This window comes from Opisthorchis viverrini (assembly GCF_000715545.1).
Source record: "Opisthorchis viverrini unplaced genomic scaffold opera_v5_252, whole genome shotgun sequence".
Taxonomy (NCBI): domain Eukaryota; kingdom Metazoa; phylum Platyhelminthes; class Trematoda; order Opisthorchiida; family Opisthorchiidae; genus Opisthorchis; species Opisthorchis viverrini.
Genome location: NW_008751910.1, coordinates 252,729 through 278,893, shown reverse-complemented (window position 1 = coordinate 278,893; position 26,165 = coordinate 252,729). Strand labels below are relative to the sequence as shown.

Here is a 26,165-nt window from a genome sequence, read left to right as displayed (position 1 = left end):
AGTCTGACCTGCTCGGCTGCAGGGGGTTGGCCTAACCCGAGGGCGCAGGGAATAAGGCATTACTGTCTCATTCCTGATGCGGCTGCGCACAGCAGGTGCCTTTTGAGCAGCACCGGGCTCTTTGGCTTTAAAAGTATTTCGACCATATCGGATAATGCGCCGGCGGTCACGGTCAACCGTTGGGCGATCGGAGTGTGCGGTTTTTGGGGCCGACCTTTTCAAACCCGTCCTTCCTCACGGGAAGGCAGCATCGCTGCTTCCATAAATATGGACATGCTGGTCGCCTGGGGGAAACACCTTACTGCCTTCACACTCCTGTCGCGGAGGACAGTACGACATTACCCGCAGACCGCCTCGTAGCACGATTACTCGTAGTACGGGGTCTCGCTGCTCTTGGTCTGGCTGCTCCCCTTTGGCCTTCCTGGCATAGTTGAACCTTGTGGAACGAAGTTCCAGCCAGTGTAGCCCGCGGGATCATTGCAGCACTGAAGCCCGACCACCACGTCAAGGTGGCAGCTTTAGGTCGGGCATGCACTGTTCACCTCTCGGTCGCTTCTAGTCAGCACAAGGCCGAGTGAAAAGAGCTTTTCGAAGCAGATGGCCTTCTGACATGCGGAATACATGTCAAAACAAGCGTAACGTATGAAGCGTGAGTTATTCATCAATCGCGGGAGAGTTCTTGCAATTAACCTGTGGCGAAGCTTAGCACTAATAATCCGATGTCCCCTACAGATTCGACCAATGCTTGTGAGATACAGATGGTCAAACACTTACATCTTTCGTATGTCCTCTGCACGTAGACGCCGCGTGTCTGATCCGTAAAGCAGCATGCATCGCACCGCCGCAGTGTAAATTCTGCCCTTGATAGATAAACTCACGCCACCTCGGTACCATGGTTGTCGGAGGTTGGCAAAAGCTGCCCTGGTCTTCCAGATTCGATTCCAACCAGTCTATCGGAACTGACACAATTGCCCAGACAAAACATTTATTCACCATGTTGATTGGCCCCCTCCAAGCGTGAGGTTTGGGTTTGATCCCACCCAATCTTGTAGCAGCACCTCACGCTTTGCATGTGGGAAACATACCAAACCATGCGGCAGATGTATTTAGATCATTTGAAATGGTTTGACTTTTTTAAGCATCTGAACCAAGGCGAGCAATATTGTCCACATGTTCAGTGTCGGTGAGCGAACGTTCCGGGAGCACTTCGACTCTCGAGATTTCAGAGACAGGCGAAGAAATTTCAATCGGTACATCACCAACAAAATTAGAGAGGAAAGTTGAGAGAGCAGCCTTGTCTTACACCAGTGGACGTGGTGAACTCAGGTGAGAGCCTGCCGTACACGCGGACTGGTTCACAGGAGTTCGCATACACTGCCCTAATAAGGGAAATAAATTCGGGAGGGACACCTTTGACCGGTAAAGGCCACCAAAGTTTCTAACGATCAACAGAGTCGAGAACAGCCTTCAGGTCAAGAAGAACGACCAAAGTGGGACGTTTGAAGGAGTGGTGATGTTCGAGAATTTTCTTCAGGCTAAAAATATGGTCGATGCACCCTCGACCGGGGCGAAACCCAGCTTGGTTCCCACGAATCTATTTCTCCCGATAGTCGATCAACCTGTGCAAAATAATGCCAGACAGCGCCTTAGATGTGACGGGTGCGAGGCTGATACCACGATGTTTTCCGACGACACTCTTGCGTCCTTTTGAAGACTGGGATGACGGTTGGAGAGCTCCATTCGGCTGGTATTCTGTCTTCGTTCCAAATCTTCTATAGTATGGCTGTCAGACTGTTCATCATGACCTCACCACCCTTGAAGAGGACTAAGTGCACACCATCCGGGCCAGGTGCCTTGTCATGCTTCAGGATTGATATCTCATACTGGATTTTGGTTGCAGATTGCGGATTTGTGTCAATGTTCCATTTGGGTCCTCTGAGTTCTTCCAGCGGTTGTGTTGAAGGAGACCAGCTGAACTGTTCTTTGAAGTGCTCAGCCCGCCGTTCAAGATGACGGTTGAGAGAGTTTTTGCCGTTCCTCCTCTTTCACACATAGTCTCACCGACACATGCCCTCTTAACCGGTTGATCGAATCAGTTGCTTTTGCCTACAGCGAAAGCCTTCTCCATCTGCTGGACCTTCGAAATTCACCAGTGTTCTATCATTCTTCAAGCTTCTGATTATCCGATGTTTGAGGGATCTGCGTGCGCCATCACAGCCACTAGTTGCTGGCATGGCCTTTTTGGCAGCTATGTGATCTGCTGATCTCGCCGATATCCAATGTTCATTTAATCGTATCAGATGGCCTGGATAAACAGTTCTGAAAGCTGAGAGCATAGCTTCTTTTACTCGCCTCCCTTTAACCTACAAGCAATCTTCGTCATTCGTACGTCTGTGCGTCTCTAGTAGCATTCCAGCCAAATCAACTCATTACTCTTGAGCTGCTGAAACTTGTCGAAGTTAAAGAACGAAGCTGCTCCGCTTTGGCACGCATATTGCTGACGGAAAGTGCATTGATAACCGGGCCCGCACGATGGCATGATCAAAGTCAGAGTCAAGCTGCGTATACCATAAGGAACGACAGTCCCTAATTGAGTTTCTGTATCGATAAATGATAAACACATGGCCCAATCGAGTTCGAATGTCTTGTTGTAGGTGTCCTCCAAGTGACCCGATGTGAGCGTTTGTGTTAAAAGTTCGTACCGGCCAGGAACGGACGATGATCTGCACACAGCTGAAGAATTCGCTCCCGATTATCTGTACGCTCAGCATCGACTCAAAATCTACCACTTACCTGTGTTTCTTTCAGAATTCAGCGGACTTGCAAGGTCACTTGTTCTGTTTGCTTCAGTGTGTGATCATTAAAGGCAGCCTAGTAGACGGACTTTCAGCGTTTGAAAGCAGGTTTCGAGGGGTTTAGGTCTTTTTACTGAAGTCGGATGTACAGCATTTGCAGCTGAATGTAAGACCCAGTAAATTGAGTGGTCAGTTCTAGTGCGAAGAAAGTATTCAAATTGTGATGGACTAGGTAGAAGAGGGGATAACTGAAAATGCTAGAAGGGAGGCGTCAGCAGTAGCATAATCCCTACTGCCTTGTTTGCTGTCTTCAGCAAGTTGGGCGATCCGACTTTTGACACCGCACGACGGTCGATGTGGCCGATGTGTGGTTTCATGGTTGTACGTGGGCTGGGATACCGCAGGGATACTAGGATCCCTGACCAAGACAGGAGGACGATTAGAGTCCTTAACGAAAGCCTTTGGCTCAAAGGCCCGATCGCAAGGCAGCAGTGTTTGGTAGGAAATGCAAGTGCATCATCATTTGTATAGGAAAAGTCGACTCAAATGTTACAACCCCCAGCCTGGAGGGCCAAGAGACTGTGTTGGTCAGACCTTCAACCATTGACCAACCTGGCACGAGAGACTGTGGGTGTCGCATGGACACCACCCAGTATAGATCAGTGGGTCACGGAGGCATACAAACCATCACATCACGGTAAGGTTGACTGTCTTCCTGACCGGTTGTCAATAGTTTCTGTGGCTAAAAAAGTGTCATTGTTATTTTGCGTCCACCGTTTCCATTATTCTACCTTAGAATTATCGATAGAAACGGTTATTATTCACCCGAAGATTAAGGCTTCGTCGCACCCTTTCCCTCTGGTGTTTTACAAGAAATCAACGTATTGAGCTGTATTCTTGTTTTGTCTTTTGTTTTACTACAACCAACAGACAAGTACAAGGGTCGTATGCCGAAAGCCAGAAAATCACAGCAACCAGACGCGTCTATCAACGGTCTATTGTCACCCCTATGCTCGGCATAGAAACCATTTGGCGAGACTACTGCATGTACGAAAATTCCATCAACCCCCTTATTGCGAAGAAATTCACCGAAGAGCGAAGCCGTGACTACATGAACGCTCGGCGTGTTGCGAAAGAATACGAAGTGATAACCAAGGGACTCTCGAGGAATATGCCGTCTATCCCCCCGCAGAACACCCCATATGAAGCAAAGCAGGTAGGTTTGTGCTCTGTTTCAACCTGGAGCTTGCGCACGTGGGCCACACTTGCTTCGGAACGAAACGAAATAAACTGCTCAGTACTGTTCAGTAATGTCTGTTTTTCCCTGTCCTCGCTCAGCACATATTGTCAAAGTTTTTTCTATTTTCTAAGGTACGTATAAGTCAAACTCGAATGGTCTGGTTTGCTAATGCTTTCAACTTAACGCACTCGATATTTTTTCGTTTATCACAAAAAAATAATGTCGGATTACCGTTAATATTCGTACACTAGCTCGAGCGAAGTGGTATCATCCTTCTAAACACCCGGGCTTCTGGAGATTACCATTTATTTTTCCTTGAAAAAGTAAACGAATGTCCCCGGACTTGTTGGGAGCAGGTGTTGATACTCTCGAGAGGTACAGGAACACTGACCTTTGACGCAACTTAAGTAAGCCTTGAGCGTGGCGATGGAGGTTTTAGCCGCAATATTTTTCTCTGCCGAAGGTTTGTGGGTGCAAAATTCATTCATAACAATGCGTTTCACATAATGACAGTGACGATTCTCAACTCGTCACTTCTTGCAAGACAGCTGGATAACCGCTCACTATCTTTCCTACAACAGTCCAGCTGCCCAAACAAGCTGAGCATGGTGCCGTGCATGGGCCTTCGAGATTTGTAGCGGTCATGCCGCTTTGACTGTTAGTTAAACTGATCCACGACACGCATATTCTTATTCACTCTGGTCCGTATAACTACACTTCAGTGATCTATCTTTCATTCAATTTTGTCTTCGCGCTTACTATGAACTTATAAAACTCTGTCCTTCGCTGTATTTTCTTTCGTAGGTTGAACTTTGGAAGAAGTATATTCAGTGGGAAAAGGACAATCCACTTAAAACAGAAGACATTATCACAACTACAAAACGCGGTAAGTTCACGGTTTCTTCTAATGTAGTCACTATATAAATCAATCCTACTGGTTGCACTGTCTTTAGGGTTCCCCGTGGATTGGATATTGCATAAAGCTTACAAAGTTATCTACCCTTAGAGGGATCGTTTGAATGAACCGACTAAAAGTGATCTTGGGAGATGGTCTTTGTCATGCGTGGCATTGAAAAACCTCGGTGAAGGATAATGTCGCCTAACAGAGAATAGCCATTTTTGGTTACAGCTACCCCAGCTCTGCTGGGAAGATCTGGGTTTATGTGGACAGAACAGTACTCATGACCCAAAGGCCTTTCAAATGCAGTCCCCTGGTTTCATTTTCCCGTATGCCTATACCCCTTGAACAAGGAATACTCAACGGAACGGTCTAGATTGTCTGGACTATGGGCTTGCACTTTTGAGGGTCAGTAGATCCAGCTTGCTGGACTGCAGGAGCAAAGATCAATACAATCACAATAAACGAGTTTGTAGTAAAAAAGGGTACTGAAGCTATTGACCTTATGGTGTTTCTTTCACCTCTATAAGGCTCCATGAAGAAACAACTCGCGTATAGTGGTCTATTCTATCATCCTCTGTTGTAAGAGATCAGAATAGCACTTTATCAATCCAACTGCTTTGCAATTCTCACTGAGTTGTTTGCTGGCAATTACCAGTGACGATATTAACATGTAACCTATGCCTAGGCTTATGACTTGGTGCAGAAAACTCTATCAGCCTTATGCCCGTGTCCTGAGGATGCGGTGAGATATAACACCAGGCGGTATCGAAATTTCCGATAACTACAAATCTACGTGATTCTTCGATTTCCTGGAACATCTTTCAACTCAGCTCACGCCGAGGCCTGATTGAGTAGCATACCAGCTGTTCCAGTGTATAGCAGTCCTGCTTATAAATCAAGAGGTGTTCTTTTATAGAATGCTCGTAAACGATTTATCCAGGATCCAAATGTTTGATAGAATTTTCACATGGTTACAACATAGCGCCACTCCAGTAAGGTCGAATATGTTGGTGAGGACTCCTCGAGAAGCGTTTCATGCGATGCTTTGAGTGTCACCTTCAGCTCAGTTCGCCTATAATTTATGTACCATGCTGGTAGAACCATATTTCGAAGCTTCTGATATTTGCGAGAATTAACTGGTCTGCAGCACAAGCAGCATGAGAAGACCCGGTACACGAGTGTGCCTCCTAGTTCTTGTCAAGTGAATTTGTGACTTTAGGTCCTTATCCGAATTCCAGAGTGGGCAGTAATCTTTCAAAACACATCAATTCTAGGTCCATCATTAACGGAGTGTTCTTTGATGCAATGTCTTTGGAGAGCGGAACTACTGTTGTCCTCTACCATAGGAGGTGGCAAAGCTACCTATGACAACTGGGTCTCGACACGCTCTTGAGCAACTTAGCCATAACTTTTCTCATTCTAGGCAACATGGTTTGCAGATACGGATGTGTACGTCAAGCACATCCAGTGTATAACCCATATTTTTTTGAGACCTCAGACATAAATAGGTACGTCACGATACAAAATAAACTTAATCACTCCAAAACCATCGTAGTTCCAGTAACTGCAACACTGGATGCAGTTGCTGTGATTAGAGGTGAGTATTTTAGAGGTGAAATATACTTGTACCAGTGGATGTCGGTGTTTACGTTTGGATTGCTGTGTTTTGCGAATATGTGGCTCGTCACCACCACGGAAGTACCCGGTGCTTAGTTCAATTACCGAGTGACTTTGAGGAACATACCACTGAGATCCCCGCAGAAGACGTGGGTTTGTGTGCCGCTTCAATCTCGAGAACATAATAACAACCTGTTACCACTGGTTCTTTAGCTCTACACCGCTAGGAAGAAAGAATTCATTCTGGACTGGCAGCACACTACTTTTCAGTGCCGAAACCATGACTGACCGAAAACTCTCCATGATATTTCATTCTAAGGTGCTTGTATGCGAAATTTCACTCATGCTTGTTGAGCTTTTCGGGTACGAGGGAAAATAGCAACACTGAGCTGTGGTCATTTCCAATAGCAATACGCCTTAGCACGCAGCCTGAAGATACGCAAAGTTTATCTTGTTTATTGATATAGAACTTTAGACGCAGCCTAGTTTGTTAATATTGAAGACAATATTCATTGAAAATAGTAAAGATTCGAATTTTTCTGTCAAACCGGTTATAAATTAATAAACTCATTTTGTCAGGAGTATAGAAAATCGTCGTAATGATACTATGTAGAGGAAAATGAGTGGAATACACTTCGCAAGCTCTGCAAGTAAATCATTCACCACCTGCATGTGCGTAGAGGTGGGCTGACCGTTCAATTTACAGGTCCTTCTATCAACTTGTGACGCCAAGTAGCTCATACTTTCGGGTTGTATGCATTTAAACATCACAGTAGGTCCCTCCTGTGCTTTGGTCGATCCTTCCAACCCGGGTTGCTGCGCGTTTTCTGTTCCCGTCGCCTAACTACACTCTGCCATTTAGAGCCGTACCGGTGCCGTGTAAAGCACAGTGTGACCACCTGCATTACCAATTGTATGGAAGTCATAACACTCCATCCCGTTTGCAAGTCCTCTAGCTGCTGCTGAAATGGACCGATAAGGATTAGGTAAACCGGCTGCAGCAAGTTGGTAGCTACGCAAATATCAGTGAACGAGTGCCAACAAGGTACAGTATAATGGGTAGTATAAGACCGTAGAAACGTTTGTTTAAGGCATTCAGGCTTCGTTGGCCAGAATCAGCAGCTGGGTTAGTCAAGAGACCCCGATGTCTGAGTTTAGGTCATACCACTGCTCAGAGGACGTTGAATATGTTCCACAACCTTGGAAGCGCGGACGAATACACACTCCCTCGTACTTATCTTATAAGCTATCTTATTGCAACTTGAACCCAACTAGAAAAGTTCGGCTGGCCAGTAGGACGCGAAATCACATAACAGCCTGGGTTCGAGTGACTGATTGAAGATTTTGGTGAACATACTTTGCCCTGTTTTATTTTAGAGGCATAGGCTTTTTGGCAAGATATGGACCATAGAACTTCAGTGCAGGGGCCAATGACATTAAACGACCAGATACGAGTCCATACACTGCCGGGAATTTGCAACCCCTTTCCATCTGCAGATGTGAGCGGCGTATGTGCATTTTTGGCTAGCAATGTATATCTAAATCCAGAAAGTAGGTAGGTTTTTACACAACTACCAGGCCCACAACAGGAAATCCATTAGGCAACGCGGCGGTAGATCCGCTGCGCTTCATGACGGGAGCTTACACTTGAAAAGCGACAATAGTTTAGGGTGTTTCTCTGATATTAGTAGAGCTTGGTCACCATACCCTCTTCTCCGGCCAACTCATCTAGCCAATGGCTATGACAAGTGTTCTTTCGCCGTCCTAGTTTGGCAATGTCCCTGTCGTTAACATGTGACGTGTTAGAGGATGCATGTATTAATTGCTCGACTCAGAGTGATAGTGTTACCTTTATAGAAGTCAGAATTGCCTTCATGAATGATGACAGGGCAAAGCAGATGCTGGTTTCTTGGTCACTATGCCACAAAATCTGTCACAAAATATCGTTTCTATTTTGTGGTAAATTTCGCAACACGAATCGAGTTTGCAGTCGCTAGGTCGTTGTTGGCTTTGGGCGATGTTTAGGAATGGTCTCTTCTTGGTGGTTGTGCACAACCGCTAACCCACCGCTGCGCACTACTACGCCCCACAATAACGCACCGATGATGTCACCTCGATTGGTGATGAAACGTTTGCAATCAAATTACCCAGCTCAGCGAACAAGCCAACGACCACCATCTACGCTACCTGAGCTACCAACATTTTCCTCTATAGAAAAACAGCTTCCTTGTATTTTTCACACACTACAATAGTGATGTCCGCTTTGATGGGTTAAAATCACTCATTATTTTGCCGCTCCACGGTTCCGAAATTTCTATATTCCACCAAGTTATCAGGTGTTAGGTGCGTTTTAGGTTAGTCAGGCTCTGAGGAAATTATGGGGATTCGCTTCTCACTCTTATTATTACCCTGCGTTATTTTTACATCCGTTACGCGTCACCTACTCACCTATACTGGGACTTATTCTCACCCAGGCTTCTGTGCTATCTTTTTTCAGTTATGTTTGCATACGAACAATGCCTGCTTTGTCTTGGCCATCATCCGGATATTTGGTACGAGGCTGCTAGTCACTTGGAACACGCAAGCAAAGTTTTGATGGAAAAAGGAGTAAGGATTTGACATGCGCATTTTGCGAATCTGATAGGTGTTGCTTTTAAATTTTTTAGATTTGGATATTTGTGAGTACTATCAAAGTGCACAATGTAGACGAAAAAGTGGACCTCGAGAGTGGGGCTCGAACTCACGAACGCAGCCTGCTGCACATCTGGCGGCTGTGTAAATGAACCTCTCCGGGTGTTCAGTAACTGTATTTCGGTCCACTACCACTCTGATAAATAAAAGCTAATTCTGGTATAGCTGTACAGTTTAATTTAGCTGGCTTGAGCCCTAACATCATGCGCACTGACAAGCCTATTGGTACAGTCTACTTCACCCACCGGTACACTTGTGGTGGTCCGAATAGACGTGCGAAAATGAAGCAGATATTGAAGTTAAATGCATCGAGTAGCCTCTGCCAACCCTCCGTAAACCAAGACCGACCCACAACTTTTTTAAGAGGTCTCACACTCATCGCGGCTTCGCTTCCGGTTTCCGTTTTTTTCACCTGCGGTATGTGTATTCAACAGGGGTTTGAACACATCACATCTTAAGCATCGTTATTTTATGTTTTACCTGAAATTTTCCAGTGGTCTAGTTTCTTTATTCCCCGTTTAAGTCATACTCTCTTATCGGGAGCATAGTAGCCGTACACTGAAAGAACACTGCAGCTGACCGATTTAATTTTTAGCGGACCATCATTCGATTCATGGACTGCAGTTCAGTGGCTTGAAAACAAACTGGTTTTTTTTCCAGATATGCTCCAGACGACTTGAATTCGGTGGAGCAAAGGTCACGCAGATGAACATGTAGCCAGTTGGCCTTTCAAAGTTTCTGGTGGTTTGTACTTAGATACTTGTACTTAAGGATTCAGCCATAGTTGCTTCTCGATGAAAGGCTTTACCACTTTTGACAAAAAAGGTTTATGGAGATAAAAATTTAGAATCCACTGGTACTCTGGAATCAGGACAAGAGAATTATCCCAAGACGAGGGAAACTCATATCCTAAAGAATTGATGAAAAGCATGGTGATAACCAGCTCAACTTTGGAGGCTCGTGTGAATAGGGGGGAAGGATGTCTTAAGTTCCAAGGAACCTGGGAATTTTTAGTAACAACAGATTTTTTTTCGAATGGGGAGAGGATGAGCTATATATAGATGGGAGCGGGCATAGATTACAGCCTTTGTCGCAGTTGTCGAGCTGATCTCAGCATTCTGAAGGAGGGAAAATGAACAGAGAGGACGCAACTTACGGACAGGAAGTTTGCTAAAGTTGAAAAAACTTGGGTTTCCGATTGATCGGATACCCGTCTTTCAACCTTCAGATTCACAAAGTTCTGATCAGCTTTGTCCACAGCGGCATTTTCCACTATATGAAACAGGAATTTGAAGACGAAGAAGGTCGGTGGGACTATTGATTTACCAAGCTATTCACTTTCAAGTAATAGCGAAGCAATAGAAAGGTCTCATTTATAAAAAAAGATTTAATTGGGATATCCACTTGCGATGGGTTGTGTCCATGTTATGGGTGCGCAGTGGAATTGCAACCTATTGAGGGAAATGATTAAGGGAGAAGGGAGTTTTGGCGCAATTTCTACCACATCAAAGTGGAATTCCGGTCGACTGACTCGGAAACATTTTACGATTCATCGTCTTTATGCCGTCACTAGTCATTAGCCTCTCGGATTACCCGAACGATGCTTCTCTTGTCTTCCGTAACATTCTCGACTTCCATTATCCGCAACACAAATCACTTAATTCTCTAGGCACTATCTTAACACCTGGTTAACCATGGCTAAATGGTTTTGGTTTTCATCTGCTCCCCTCTCAGTTGCAGCTTCACTTGTTTGCATCACTTCTTTGTTTTATCTTATTGGCCGGTTCGAGCTTGCCTACTGTTGGGGCGTACAGCTTGAGTCCTGCTGACCTACTAGCATACGTTAACATGGATGCTCGGACTAACGTTCTATCGTGATTGCCTGATGACAAGAAATTAAGTGGATACAAGCTGTAATCCGCCTTACCTAATTAGCATTTTGATGATGGTTTCAACTTTACGTACAGTTTCTATCGTTCTTGTGAATCCACGAGAATCGTGTGATGTACGGATATACGGCAGGTCGGCGCGTTCCATTCAGTATGACCGGTTCCTAGGAAGAAAATTGGTTCGATATACCTGTGTCAGAATCTGGTCACTCAGTGTTTGTATACAAAGAAGGGAGGTAAGAAGAGCTGTCTGTCACTCACGCAACGGACCACAGTTGCATATCACTTAGTCACACGGTGTAGCAGTCATACACGTACCAATTGCAGTAGTTAGGATTAAAGTTCCTGATGTTCTGACACCGCATGAATTCATTGAGACAAACCAGAAGTTTGAGACCAAAACTTCTTCAATTTGACAGATGAAGAGGTTGATGAACGATCGGATCTGCCCCCATGCCAACCAGGCCTCAGGTAGGACAGACAGGCTGCAGAACTGAGATCGCAGTTTACTGAAGAATATGGAGACAGTATTGTAGGGGACATAAACCTAGCCGCAAGTTTTCTAAAAAGAGATTACACAATTTCACAAACCAACCAAAAACAGGTACTGCTGGTGGCATATCGTAAAATGCCCGTTAGTGTGACAGTACACCTGTTTGTTGTTTTTGGTTAAATTGGTGATTTTGAGACCTCTTCTTCGCTGCTTGTCCTCACTGTAACGTCACCGCTACTCCCTGTGACGTTTCAGAAGACAGAGCCTGATTTCCAAAAAATAGGATGAAATGTACCTGTATGTGTGACCTCGTCAGGGTTATGCATAACGCAGTACATTTTGTTGAAGCGAAATTGAACTGCACGTTGGGCTATTGCGGTTGCAGTGATCTGAGGAAGTCACCTGAGTGGATTCCCAAAATTAATGGACGTAGGTGCAAATGGTGTTCCTGAAACCAAACTGGCTTAACTTGGAGACAGAACTGAACGGAGATATAAAAATACCGTCTGTGTCTCGGTTACAAAGCCAATGCGCAAAATTTACTTGTTCGTAAACTTTGTACTTGACAAGATACTGCGATCGGTTTTGGTGAAGAAAAACCAATAATATATTCCAACCGATTTAGGAAAGCAATAACCCAGTGTGGGGGACACAAATGCCTCTCTCCGCTGTAAGGGTTATGGCAGTTTATCTCTATCGTACGCTATGAATATTCATCTCTTTAGGAAGTGGCTGACGTGGCCCGCATGTGTTGACTTATTCCATTCATCACAAAGCGGTCACAGGCCTTGATATTCCTCAAACCAAGGTCATTAGTCTGTACTGCCCTTCACCTTCTTAGTATGTCAGTGCTACGGGAGGAAATCCATTCAGTTTAACTGGATTTACAAATTGACCCGTTAGTTCCCGTCCAGTGGTTCATCAGTGGACAACTTTCTCACTCGTTTTCCTTTTACACCTCTAGGATCAAACGACAGCCCGACAGTTCGCCAACGAGACGGCTTCTATGTACGAAAGGGCTATCGCCCTTCTGAAGACCAATATGATGTTATACTTTGCTTATGCTGACTACGAAGAGGGGCGATGCAAGTTTGCCAAGGTTCACTCCATCTACAAGAAGTTGATATCTTTGGAAAACATTGATCCGACTTTGGTGAGTGACGTTCATTGTTAACCTCAGTGGTTTGTTTTTCCCACCTCGGAGCTTATTGAGCTCAGACGCGGATTTTTGTCTGTAACTCTGGGTTATTCAAACCTCGTTCGCGACTGTGCGAGGTTGTTTCAAATACCTTTGCCTTCTGAACCTGGTTAACGGCCACGGTTTATGTTTTACGCTTTACGTATGCTTCATCAAGTACTTAGTGGAGTTTTTCCGGTCTGTTTTTTTAATGTATTATTTGACTCACCCGAGCATGTCGCATACTGGTGCATTATGGAAACCACATGAATTTCACTAGGGTGGGCGGTATCCCACTAATTGTTCATTCTCATGACTCGTAGTCAATCACGCGCCGATGACATATCCACCCTAGCTCAGCGATCAGGCTACTTGTCTTGTAAGCCGAAGGCTGTGAGTTCTATTCCGGTCTCCGTCCGTTGGGGATTTGCGCTTGTCATTGAAAAATCCCGTCTATCCACTATTGGCTGTTATCCTTTTTCTTTTTAACAATTTGTCCAGCCTTACATTCAATATATGCGATTCGCCCGGCGTGCCGAAGGAATCTTGTCAGCTAGACACGTGTTTAAACTTGCTCGAGATGACTCTCGAATCAGTTACCATGTATACTGTGCTGCCGCATTTATGGAGTATTACTGCAGCAAGGTGAGTCCTCCTTGGTTTCATTGCCAAACTGTCATACACCCCTTGGGTCAGTCCGTTTGATCAGTTAGCAACTTTTTCCCAAACATTTAAGACTGTGAGCTACCCACACTTTTTCCTTCCACGGCATAAACGATAATATATGGCTTGACTTCTCGCAACTTTTTGGAACAAATTTCACACAGTTATGTCTCAGAGCTGTGTGACATCAAATGTGCTAACTTCTGAGTCGTATGATTGATTCTCCGTTGTGTGATAATTGTTGTAGACTAGGTTTGCAGATAATGTTCACAGGCCACATTTCACCTGGTTGTTTTTTTTTCGGTACGACAGATGGTCTTGAAGTGGGATCTTTTTTACTACCAAGTTTCGTAATCTGTAGCCAACATTGCTTTTACAATCCGTACTCATAATTATCGGGCTTCACCGTCCCAAGGGAGTGTAAACCTTATTCGCCTACTGACTACGGCTATTCCGGGAAGGGAACGCCCCCTCCCCAAAACATAATAAATTGCCTCATCGATGTAGGTGCACTCATGTTCTTAATTGGTGGACACCTCGAGCAGTCGCGAGCCCTCGATTTGCACTCAAATATCTCACGTCCCGAAGTACCACAGTATAATCCAGTGCGAGGTCGGTCGCAGTCTCTCGCTTCTTCACTTGATTCAGCTTCCTTTTCACCTTTGCGGAAATGGCGCGGATCGATTTTGAGCTATTATATTATTCTAAAGGTCAGAAGCGTGGCCGCTGTGTGTTCAGGACGTCAAGGTATTCGACCATCGATGTCTACGGAGCACTGCCCAAGTCTGGTGAGAACACTGGATGGGTAATGCTGAAGTTCCTCGAATAGTCTCCGGAAGAAGAAATTACTGGCCCGTAATAGATGAACTGATCACATTCCTTAGGTTGGAATGGCTTGGTCACGTGCTCCATATGCCAGACGACTGAATTCTCGAAGGGCTCTTTTCCCACAACCAGGTGAAGGATGGTAACGAACCAAGGGAGGTCACACGATTATTTGGCAACAAAGTATGAAAGCCATCACCAGCTGCGCTGGTCTCTGGATGGAGACCCCGGGGACGGAGCACTTCGATGGTTAGAGAAATTGTCAGACATGGCCCACTCACACTGTCAATGAGACTCATGCATCCAAGCTATTGCCCTCAGTGCAAAGTTCCCTCCCGATACCCCTGTATTGGTGCACCAATTATATCAGCTGCAGCCTGCAACTCGTATCTAGCCACCCTTATCGGTAAACGGAACTGTGGCATCCACAACTACTGCGTGATTTTTACAGCTGGTGATGAGGATTATGATGATCACTCATTAACTACTTGAACATATAGAAAATGTTCCGCACAAAAAAACTTTCATTCACGACTCACCCGACGTAGCACTGGAGGATGACCGAACATGTGGTACAGAATATTCGACTTGTGGTCGAAATCCGAGTGTTTTTACATTTAGATGCTTGAGTGAGCGGCAAGCTAAAATCACGGTGTCTATGACTTCCCACTTTTCTCTTTATATTTCGGTGGTAGTCACATTCAGGGAGGCTTCCGTCAGAGTAGTTATATAAAATCCCCTGTAACAGTAATTGTTGTCAGCAGATATGGCAAATCGAGATCACAGCACCGTACGAGTTGAGTGAGCTCGTACTCATTCTTCTGTTCAAAACCATCGTTTTTAGTTTTGCTGTGTTTTTAGTAACTGCCTTCCACCTTAAATTGGCTGCCACTGGCAAATTGTAAAAATCGATAACTGGAGATATGAGGACGCAAGGTTATAGAAACCGAAAATGAAGAGCTGGACTACTTAGGGTAGGCTAACCAGTTTAGGGCTGCAAGTTCGCTAGTTGCTTCTGGAGGTTGCTCTATCACAAAGTGTCTGCAAGGGTTGCTCTCTAACTAAATGGTCAACAATCTTGATGGTTTGTGCAGTCAGAGCGTTTATTACGAGTAGACACTGGTGGTTTGTTTCTAACCTGACTGAGGCTCCTCAGAGTAGCTCCGTCGGCACTTGGAGATCATGACCCAGCCAGAATACAGTGTAATTTCCAGTAGATCTTTCACTGAGCGTTCAATTGGCGTGGTACCCCTGCATGCATTCCCACTATTTACTTCACCCATCTACTCGAGAGAAGCCACCTGGCGAAAGCAGTTGTAGTAAAAAAACAGGAGCTTTTTGCACGGCTGTACAATCGTAATGATGAACTTACTATACAAAAGTGTTAGATACCTTGTCTTTGTTTAACACCTTGACAAATTACTGACGCCAAAATCGACGGCGGGACAGGATGAAATTGCTGCAAATGTGGACGACCTTATCTACAGCATCATAATAGGAGCACAAGACACCTTCATGGCATGTGGACTTGTCGAAAGCCGTCAACGGATAGCCTATCATGTAGAGGGACAGGGTATTGTTTGTCCACTCAGCAAAATTTCATACTCCCGTGGTTTAAAGCGAAACTAGCAAAGTCTGGGCCTAATTTCAAAACATTGAGTGAAGGTAAAGAGGAGCGATGCAACCCTCTAAATCACCATCAACCACCGCGTCAGAAGAAGCCCTACTGACCTGGCTTTGAATCCTTACCACCTTTTGTGACCTCCACTTGATGCGGAGAATATCGCTGTTGACGGACGCCTTCCATGCACTAAAAAGACAATGTGCCCGATCGGGAAGGACGAACGATGGTGATATGCAGGTCAGAATTGTCATGACCGAGTCACAGCTGGACTTGCATCAAATTCATCATGAATATCCTCGTGACCTAGATAAATCCGTAGCAACCGGTAGGTAACCGAATCCTTGAATCACTGTAATGCTCTGTTTCCTCGTGTAGCAACTTCAGCATGTTTGTGTTTCGTGGTTGACCCTGCATCGCGGCGAACGAAGCAAGCGGTCCCGATTTTCATTGTGTTATCGTTGGCCAACCGTTTAGTTTGGTGCTTGCACGACCATGCACGCGTCATCTCTTTTCAAATAGACCCTATGTGACAGGTGTTATGTTGTGATATCTGGTCGATTGTGCTGATGCTATCCACTTTTCTGCTTCAGTGACCTCTGATCCTGCAAAGTGACCTTGACTGCCTGAAGCCTCAGCGTTCCAGCTAGCTTATGTATTGCTTGTCATATTTTATCGTTTGTCGTATTTTATCATTCTGTTGTGTATCACAATCACGAATGTGATTGCCAATAGGGAAATGGAATCTGAGACTTCATCAGTTGTCCATTGGAACCCCATGGTTTTGTCGTGTTTTTCTTAGCTCCCGCTTGACTTATTTTCCTTACAGGACAAAGAGATTGGACACAAAATTTTCGAATTGGGAATGAAACGGTTCGGTGGAAATGCGGACTACATCCTATGCTATGTGGACTTCATGACCCATCTGAACGAAGACAATAATATACGTGTCCTTTTTGAACGTGCCCTCGGCTCAAACCAAGTCGCTTCTGAACGAGCCAGAGTCATTTGGGCACGATTTCTGCAATTCGAATCCCAGGTCAGTCCTTTAATAAACATACCAGTATTTCTGTCTTCTAAATGTTCCCTCTAGCCATTCGTCAATCTTCTGATCCTTTTGATTCGATGATGACAAAGATAGCTGTGGCACAATTCACCAACAAAGACCAGCGCACTCACGGTAATGACGTAACCGGGGCTCCCTCATATCCTCCAATTGGTCTGTGTCGGTGGTGAAGTTAGAAAATGCACAGCACCCGTCCCTTTCTTTTGATGTCATCCTCAATGAACCTGAAAACCCGGATTGACAAACAGATTTCACGTGCCGAAATGGAGGAAACATGTGCCTCTGGCAACGATTTAACCGGTCAGCTGCCTCTAAATTGCTGCCGCGGGTAACAAAGCGCAAAAATAACAGGTTAATGTTAATACGAGGGAAACGGCTGTCTACAATTTAAAAAAATTTGGAACAGTTGCAGCTTCGCCTTCCATGTATCAATTCCGAAAACAACATATTGGGTTCAACTGGCTTATGACTATGGCATTAGCTGCCATCAGTACACGCCGAGAAACGACAATAATTTGATCTGATGGTGCACGATGAAACACTGAATGAATCATTTAGCCTGGTCTGGCGCTTGATGTCACCTGGGTGGGCACTGGTAATGTGTTTGATTCTCCCTTTTCCGCTCCGTGCGTGTTTTGGCTTGGACACCGTCTGTCACAGTTTTCGTCACGCCCACAAGCAGGTGCCTAGATCACTCGTAAATATTTGTGTACCGTCCTAATTTTCTACCTCCATGGTCGTCTGTTTGCTACTGTATAGATAGTCATTGGTTTGTCATCGAAAAACTTCCGTGTCCGTGTTGCAGCGTGATTAACTCGAATTGTTTAACATCTGAGTACGAGTATAGATTTTCTCGGAGCATTAGAAAAGCTTGGCGATGATTACTGTTATCTTAAAGTAAGTACATTTGCGCAACAAGCTTCAACCGGTCTCTAATAGCAATTTGAGTTCCGATTTGACTACTGATCAGCTGGCCATGTCAATCATTTCGCCAAGCTTGGCAAGTAGACGCATCCGAATTACCAGTATTTAGACAGGTTGAGTTCGGAGTTTAAAATACTATATGTGACTGGATATGCCAGCCTTTAAAGTAATATGTGATTCCTCTCCTCGTTGGGCTCGCGATTTACTCCTTTCCACCTGCATTCCTAAGATGAAAAGACAAACAGTTCGTTCTCTCTTTCCATATATTGACTTTGCCGTATGCATCTATATTGCTTCTTTCCAGTCCTTTTGTTTTTCCGAGCCGTTTAGGATGTCAGCAATATACGCGAACTGCGTTAGTCCTCATGTGCATCCTCAGCTGTAAGTTGATAACAGATCTACCTATCTACAACGTTCATCACAAACTGCACCTCGTTATCTGATTTACAGACAGGAGCTTACCCATTATGCGTGAGAATTCAACCGGTTTGATGTGGATTAAGAGGGAAATGTCAGCTGTATGTCTTCTTATAGAGTACGGGAGAAGACGTAGCCAAAAAGCTTTTCAAAAGGCTAAATCCTCAATCCTATAGATGTATGACTTAGTCGGTGAAGTTTCGAATTTATCGCGTACTGATTAGTCCTCCAGAAAGCAGTCTGACGCATCCTGGATATACCAATCATTTCTTCTTACCGGACTATATGAATCATTTCTCCAAACTGTCGGTTGTTACAATTCCCCATTTGCACCAACTGGAAGAAACCTTTGACGCCGTTTGTTGGAAAAGACCTTACTGTTCAGTATTCCGTTTACCTCAAAATTCAACCAACCGAGTAACGTGCTAACTTCCAATGAGAGAGCTTCTGTGTCGGAAGCGACCTGTGGCCACTATTTGTTTGCCGAAGTTCTATGACATACTGTTATACTTCGCCTTATGGACGATACACCTCTTTTATAGATACTTAGTAACCTATGTTGTGTACTTAATAAACGAAACATGCAGTGGTACAGATGGTTTTAGTGTTATCAGCGTATCGGGTCCCATGTTATCATTTCAACATAGGCGTGTAGTTAGTGGTTTGCACTTCACTTGCTGGTTGTCGGTGATTGTGTTCTGAATTGATTTCCCCAGGAATCGGTTGTTAAGTATAGTTCATAGGGATCGTGTCACCACTGTATCCGACGAGATGGTTCAAGTGTTTAGAGCGCGAATTTACTGACCGGAAGGTCCGTGGTTGTAACTCGACCCTGTTGATCCAATGTTTTACTGTGAGCTGACCCCAAATCGAAAACTGCAGTTAGGTGTCACAACGAGAAAATGTACAGTAGACCGGGTTGGAAGTGTACTGAAAATTGTCCACTCCACTGAAATTTACAAGAAAATGTGTTATCCCGCCACCAGCATGTCTTCAGTGCACAATCAGATAGATTTCAAAGTTCCGTATGCTACCCAAACCGTGCGTACACTAGCAGTTAATGCTTTTGTAAATTACTCATTTCCAAGTCCACTCGTTGTATGACAGGGTTCTCATTAGGGTATACTTTTTCCCACTCCTAACCGTTTCGTTTAACGGGGTTCAACTCTACTCGTAGGTGGAACCAACAGATACACTTTGGAGGTGGAATACTGCTGTTGATGAATAAGGTCTTACATCCTTTTTGACGGCACTTTTCGTCTAGACTTTTGCCATGCCGCGTGTCATTGTCAAATATATATCGACAGTGGGTTTTGTGTCCCTTTTGGTTCTCAAATGATAGTTGAAACACTGCCTTCGGATTCTTTTAACTTACAGCTACTGTCTTTTTTCCACCAACATCCCTGCTTACCGTTCCATCCGACAGGTCGGTGATTTAGCGAGTATACTAAAAGTCGAGAAGCGGCGATTGCAAGCATTGGAAACCGTCAAAGAAGTGTCCAGACTCGAAAGTGCTCTGCTAATCGATCGCTATCGGTTCCTTGATCTGCTACCTTGTTCTGATTCGGAACTGAAATCTCTGGGCTACCGGGTATGTTCTCCCAATTTTTCTCCATTTCCAGCTGGTAGAAAGTGAATAACAATAGGCCTCTGATACGAATCAAATTAATCTTGGAGCCATTGAGTTAGTTCTCCTGTGTTGCATTCCTTAGTCCTCATAGCCGAGCAAATGTAGGAGACCGCCGCACGGTTTGGTGTTGTTTCTTAGCAAGTGTTTGGTATTTTCGGTGATTGATTGTATAGCATGATCTCTTGGAAGATGTATACTTGTCGGTTGTTTGAACACAATCTCAGATCTGGTTGTTTTGATATCTGGGCCACAGGTGTGAGTCGTCCTTGACACGACATAACGCATTTTGACAACATAGATTCTGCTCCGATGGTTGTAATTTCCATTAAATGCTTACATCTATCCGTATAAATAGGAATGGATTCACGTTGGACTCCCAATGATTGAGCAGACGATTCAGTCCTGGTAGTTTTGTATCCGTTTTGTGCTAATTGTCCAATTTTGAACCGAAGGTTGAATCCACTAGAATCTCCGATATCGAACACCAACACCAAGCACCGATTCTGGCTCAATATTTTGTTGGGTAGTCCATCAAGGACTTCCATCTGAAGGCCATTAGTGGTCAACATTTTGAAGAATGGCTCCAAAGGGAGAAACCGTAGACAACGGTCTTTCCCGACGGAACTCTACTCACAGGGCTGCTGAAGAATATCTGAAACGAGGAATTCAGCTAGAATTCGACTGACTCTATCGTTAGAACAAATTTGGCGTGCCGGTGAGTGTTTGATCTTTTTATGGGATAGTGTAGTTTTTCAATTGTTGTCATAACCATTCGTATGACATCCCTATCGCCAAAGCGTCGGATTGCATCATCTGTCTTGACTGTTTTTTTAAATAAGTAACCTTGACAAAGATCGAACTTTTCTAATACAACCAAATAACCTGTAGTCTAAAAATTCGAGTTCGCTCACATTTTTCTTCTCATCACGCATTTTTCATTCAGGAACTGGCTCGATTCCAGTTTGCGGGGTCTGGACGTGGCTACGATGAGTTCTTTGGAAGTGTCCTTGCTCCTCATGTAGGCCTTTCCACAGCCCTATCGCTCGGTGTCGGAAGCACTATGGGTGATCCAAGTGTGTTATCTGGAAGTTCTGGTGATCAACGCCCAGCATATCCGCAACCCGACGTTAGCCAAATGCTTCCTTTCAAGCCAAAGGCCTATCCGAGAACAGGCAGCCATCCGGTTGGTGGTGGCGAGTTTCCTCCTCCACCTGCGGCTTCTGCTCTTCTCAGATTATTGCCTCCTCCCGAATGCTTCCATGGGCCATTCGTTGAAATCGACAAATTTATGGAACACTTCCTGGAGCTAGAAATTCCAGATGGTAAGGCTTCCGTGGTTATGTTTGTCCACCTATTGAACTGAATAATACGTTCAATTAATGTCCCATTTTCACAGTGTTTTGTGTTACAAAGTTTTATTACTATCATGCTTGCCTTGAAGGGACAATTAATGTCGTTTGTTGTCATAAGAACACTGGTAGACTGTTGTATACCGGCGTTTTTCGACTCAGGTTTTTTGTTACTTGTGCGAAAACATATTGGTACATTTTCTAGGGGAGGCGAAACCGTATACATTGCTCCCTCGGTTTCCAACGCGGCCGTATACCATTTTCTACTGAGGGGAATGTTGCTAGCTCAGGTTGCACAAACCACAGACTCAGCAAACAGGAGAACATCCGGCTTTGTACCATAAATAAAGAAAATCACGGGTAGAAGGTAATTTCTTAGCCCTACATTTGGTTGATGCGCTGTTGTGTATCGCGCTTAGGTGTCGCCTGGTGATTATCCCAAGAACCCATGACTAATATGTTGTCGCTGGTCCGATCGAACCCCGCCTTGTTTGGGTCGAGCGCATTCACTTTCGAATTTTCACGTGCCATCCAGCGTGTTTATTCCTTTCGGTATATATCGACAAGACGTTCAAAACCATGCGGGCCAGTGATAGTCAGACGACGTTGCTTGGGCTCCATTTTCGGTTTGTACTGTCCCTTAGTGGAAGGCCTTTCAGTTTGGGACAACTGCGAAATATACTGTCACTTTATCAATGTGTGCTTCTTGTATGTTCTGCCTCTAAATAATGCCGGTTCTATTTTCATGGACAACTTCGAAGCATTATGACTTTCCGCCTGTGTCAGGTGGTCCCCGAATGAGAACTCTATATTTTTCACTAGTAACAATTATTAATATGGTCGCTTGGACCAGTCGTAACCACTGTTTCTTGTAAAATCTACTAAAATCTTCAGTGAAGAGATTCTAATCTATAATGCTTTTCGAGCACTTGCCTTAAAACCCTGATGAAAAGGTAACTGCTCTTGGATCCGATTCTTTTGCAGTTGATGCAATTTTTGAACATTATATCCCGTACATCAATATCACAAGTGCATCCTGACAAGATCACTTCATCTCTTCATTCATAGATTACATGGAAATCGTGAACGCCGAATCTGAGGAGCTGAGCAACAGCATCGATCCAGGAACCGCCCTATCGATCGAGCTAGCAAGCACGGCCAGTTCCACGGCCCCAATGTTGTTGGCCGCGAGAAAGCGACGCCAGCAGCTAAACATCGACGTCGCCTCGGGCACAGCAACGCGTCTCGGAGCAACCAACGCAAACCAGCTTAAAGCACGAAAACGGCCTGCCTTGAACGCGTTTGGTGATTCAGAAGACGAGGCGGACGAGGAGGATGATGATGATGACGAAGATGAGCGTGCGGCTGCTTTGTTGACAGGCTCCGCTGTAATAGGTGGATCCGATCTGGTTCGGGCCTCTTTCTCTGGCCCCCTAGATTTGTATCGATTACGCCAAATACAGCGTGTGAAGTAACTCCTGTTAACCGTCCACGCGGTTTTGTCCAGCTGTACACACGCCCCATTGTTTTTCCCAGTTGTTTCTCCCACACATTGCTAAGTTATGCGCTTGAACTTGGTGTCCTCTCTCTACCGTGTGGGTTACTAGGCTAAATCCTCTACCGAAAAGTGTTGCAGCCATCTACCTCGAAGTTGTCTCTAAGTTTTACTTTAAACACCAGCTGTTAGAAGCGGAACCTGACCCCGCTGGCATTTCTAATGCAATACTTGCGGACAACTCGAGAAGCCTGTTCAACTTTCGCATGGTAACCCCAGGGAACATTAGTTGTTCTCAAGTCCGTATGTATGAGCCAGGACCATGCTCGTCCAGCCGTAACACTCCTTCGGTTTATAGGTGTCGTGCCACTCCAATGTAGCGTAAGTCTTAAGATACTGTCAGTTTGTTCAAGTCTAGACGGGAGCAGTCAGGATACCGAGGTTGAATACACAAAACTAGCCAGTATGGTCGCACCTAGAACACTTAGTTAAATCGAGCTCAAAATATTGGTATTCTGCACAAGTGTGTACGAGGAAGGCTCCAAATGGAACCAAGAATGGATCCGGCATAAGAGGATGGTACTGGTTAGTCAGACAGTGTGCGGTAAAAATAAACCGAGCTGCGACAGCATAAGGAAGTGCTCAAGTTTCAAATTTGGTGGTGCTATTCTTGGACTAAATAGCCCGAAACTCCAATGAGACCATTGAAGATTCATCTCTATATAGTTGACACACGGAAGTTTGCGGACAGGAGGGCTGCACGAAACACTTGATTTGCGGGTCTTTCTTCTACATATGAAAAGTGTGAAGTAGCAATACGAACAACAGCTGAGACTGAGGAACACACTTGTCACTTGGTACCATTGTTAGGCGTTAGCTTTGGATGCGAGAGTGGTACATCCAGCTAGAAAATACTCAGCCACTGCTTTCATGCATTCACAAGGAAAAGTAAATAGAAGATGAGTTTTGCATATTTCTTCATGTGCTTTCATGTGAGGTGGTCGGGAGAAAATATGTTTCATCCTGGGTCACCAACCCAAGCAAATCCCAACCTGCTGTACGCATTCGTATCAAAAGTTGCAGGGCATGACTTCCAACTAAGAACCGGAATTTGTTTTCGAAATCGCAATTTCACTGCATCCAGTTTTGACTGTTTAGATTTTTTAAGGGGTGATTGTTGTGACTTTGCCTGGTTTGACTGAAACTGCCATCTGCTTGTTCGCCGATTACGATAAACGAACAAGCCGGCACGGTGGATGATTATTAAGACCTGGGATGCGCTATTGAGCAACCGTACCTGCTAACACGCCCAGACTTCACAGAACAACTATCAACAATCAATAGCTCTTAGGAGAGAAGAGAGGATTTTCCACAGTTTGTGCTATTTTCCTGGCATATCATGAGAAAATGAAAACTTGAGCAACTCAGTGACGATACGCTCTTTGCAAGCGGTATTTTTGTTTCTCGATATCCTAGCGACTGAACGGACTCATCACCGGCACGCTTCTCCTGTGTGAGCAGAGATGTGCTGAAGCGGTGGACTGCAAACAATTTTGTCTTTGTTGCCCGGTCACTACTCTGAATACCTCCCAGAGTCGTTCGTGTTGTTGTGCGTGTAGGTTTGGAGGCTCTTCCCAAAACTCTGTTTTGACCTGTGACTTTGGCGTTCGTTTGCGCCTTCATTGCCCTCCATCGATTGTTTCATAGTTTGTGACAGGACTACATTGGGGTCATTATGAGCATCCTTCTCGCTGTTTAGGTTATAGACGTCGATCGAGTTTGATCAAAATTTATAATCAGTGTTGAAGATGGGCAACTGTGAACGGCCGAGCTGATAGCCAAGGCCATGGAAGGTCGAATCGTAGATACTCACAGTGTGGAGAAATATTAAGCTCTACTCTAGACCTTTGCTGTATGGTAAGATTGCATGAATTTACTAGTTTCATTATCCTAGAGGGCTCAGTGGTAGGGGCTTTTTGGGCGGGTCACGTGTCGCTTATATACAGGGTCGTGTGAATATTATGAAGAAAATTACTGAATTTGTGGATCGGACATGCTACGAGCACAGCAGGATATCGAGATAATGAGATTTGGGGGAGGGTTTTCGCGCCCAAGGCTATCGATTTATTCGTGTTTGGACATTAGGAATAAGAGGGTGAGAAGAGTTAATCGAGGACAAGTAGAAAATTAACGCAGATATCAAGGGAATGGTTGTGGTCATATTACTGCAATACTTTTGTGATTAACATGACTGATACTCTATTCATAGAGGGTGAGTTAATCGAGGACAAGTAGAAAATTAACGCAGATGTCAAGGGAATGGTTGTGGTCATATTACTGCAATACTTTTGTGATTAGATTAACTGATACTCTATTCATTGCCCTATTCATTATTCTCTTGTTTTAATATTCCGTATACTGTACACATTCGCCAATTCGAACACACACGTGCTGGCTGTTACGCTTCGCTGAATTATGGATTTCTAGTTCGTCTGGTTATACCGATATACGTACGAAACTCAATTCTCACAACTTTATTTTTGGACAGTCTTGTAACGGGCGTTATGTACAAAATGGTAAGGTAAACTGAGTTCGTTTGTATTCACCATGAAACTCAGCATAGGGCGAGTTTAACCAATGCATAATCATAGGCATGTTTAATCCATTTGTAGTGCCACCTTAGTAGCAAACATAAACCCACTGGGCTTGATAGCATCCAACCCGTTCGTTCGGCGAAGCTACGACTGGAGACGGGGACTAACGGGAAAGAATGAATGAAGTGAGGTCATTGTGGCTCATTATGTGAGATATTGTTTATTGGCATGTAATCCATGGACAAAAAACGCCAATTTTCACTACATGTGATGAAAGCCGCGTAGTCAAGCGGGATTTGGAAGTACTTATCCGTTTGTTTCATCTTGAAATGGTATTTAAAACTAGTCTGTTTAATTTGGCTGCAGGTTCGACTGCGCATCGGACTCTTTGGATAGCCGCAGTTTATGTGTGATACAACTGCTAGCACAGATACGTAAAATCTTGCTATGTGCATGCAGCGTGGTGACTATGGCAGAGACCCATCTGCCTGAGTGGCCTCTCGAAAGCATGCTCCCTCAAGTCCAAAATGGATGCATATTTCTCTTGTCAGGTTACCACATCTTATTCTGCATTTCATTTATTTTTCCAACGTATTTGATGACATTGTATTTCTAGTGAACGGGCGCCCATTAGCCGCACAATGCTCTCAGTCGCGAAACCTCTGCGTGTGATGTAACATTTTTTGCGCCAAAATTTTGTATTTTGTTGCATATGTGCTCAAAACCAAAAAGCATTATAATCTACGAGCAAATTTTTGCAGCTCACCATACTTCATTG

General features: G+C 44.6%; 1 protein-coding gene across 1 annotated transcript in view; it reads left to right on the top strand.

The window, feature by feature from the left end:
• T265_14748 (hypothetical protein) overlaps nt 1–22,863 on the top strand; it is a gene marked incomplete at both ends in the record, with an annotated part of 30,814 nt that extends 7,951 nt beyond the window's left edge. Inside the window, 9 exons of the mRNA XM_009175059.1 lie at nt 3,726–4,011; nt 4,840–4,921; nt 9,051–9,160; nt 12,591–12,779; nt 13,305–13,448; nt 16,742–16,951; nt 19,746–19,910; nt 20,893–21,271; nt 22,367–22,863. Of these exons, the coding sequence (XP_009173323.1) occupies nt 3,726–4,011; nt 4,840–4,921; nt 9,051–9,160; nt 12,591–12,779; nt 13,305–13,448; nt 16,742–16,951; nt 19,746–19,910; nt 20,893–21,271; nt 22,367–22,773 (1,972 nt within the window). The remainder of the gene's footprint in view (nt 1–3,725; nt 4,012–4,839; nt 4,922–9,050; nt 9,161–12,590; nt 12,780–13,304; nt 13,449–16,741; nt 16,952–19,745; nt 19,911–20,892; nt 21,272–22,366) is intronic.
• Nucleotides 22,864–26,165: the final 3,302 nt, after the last annotated feature.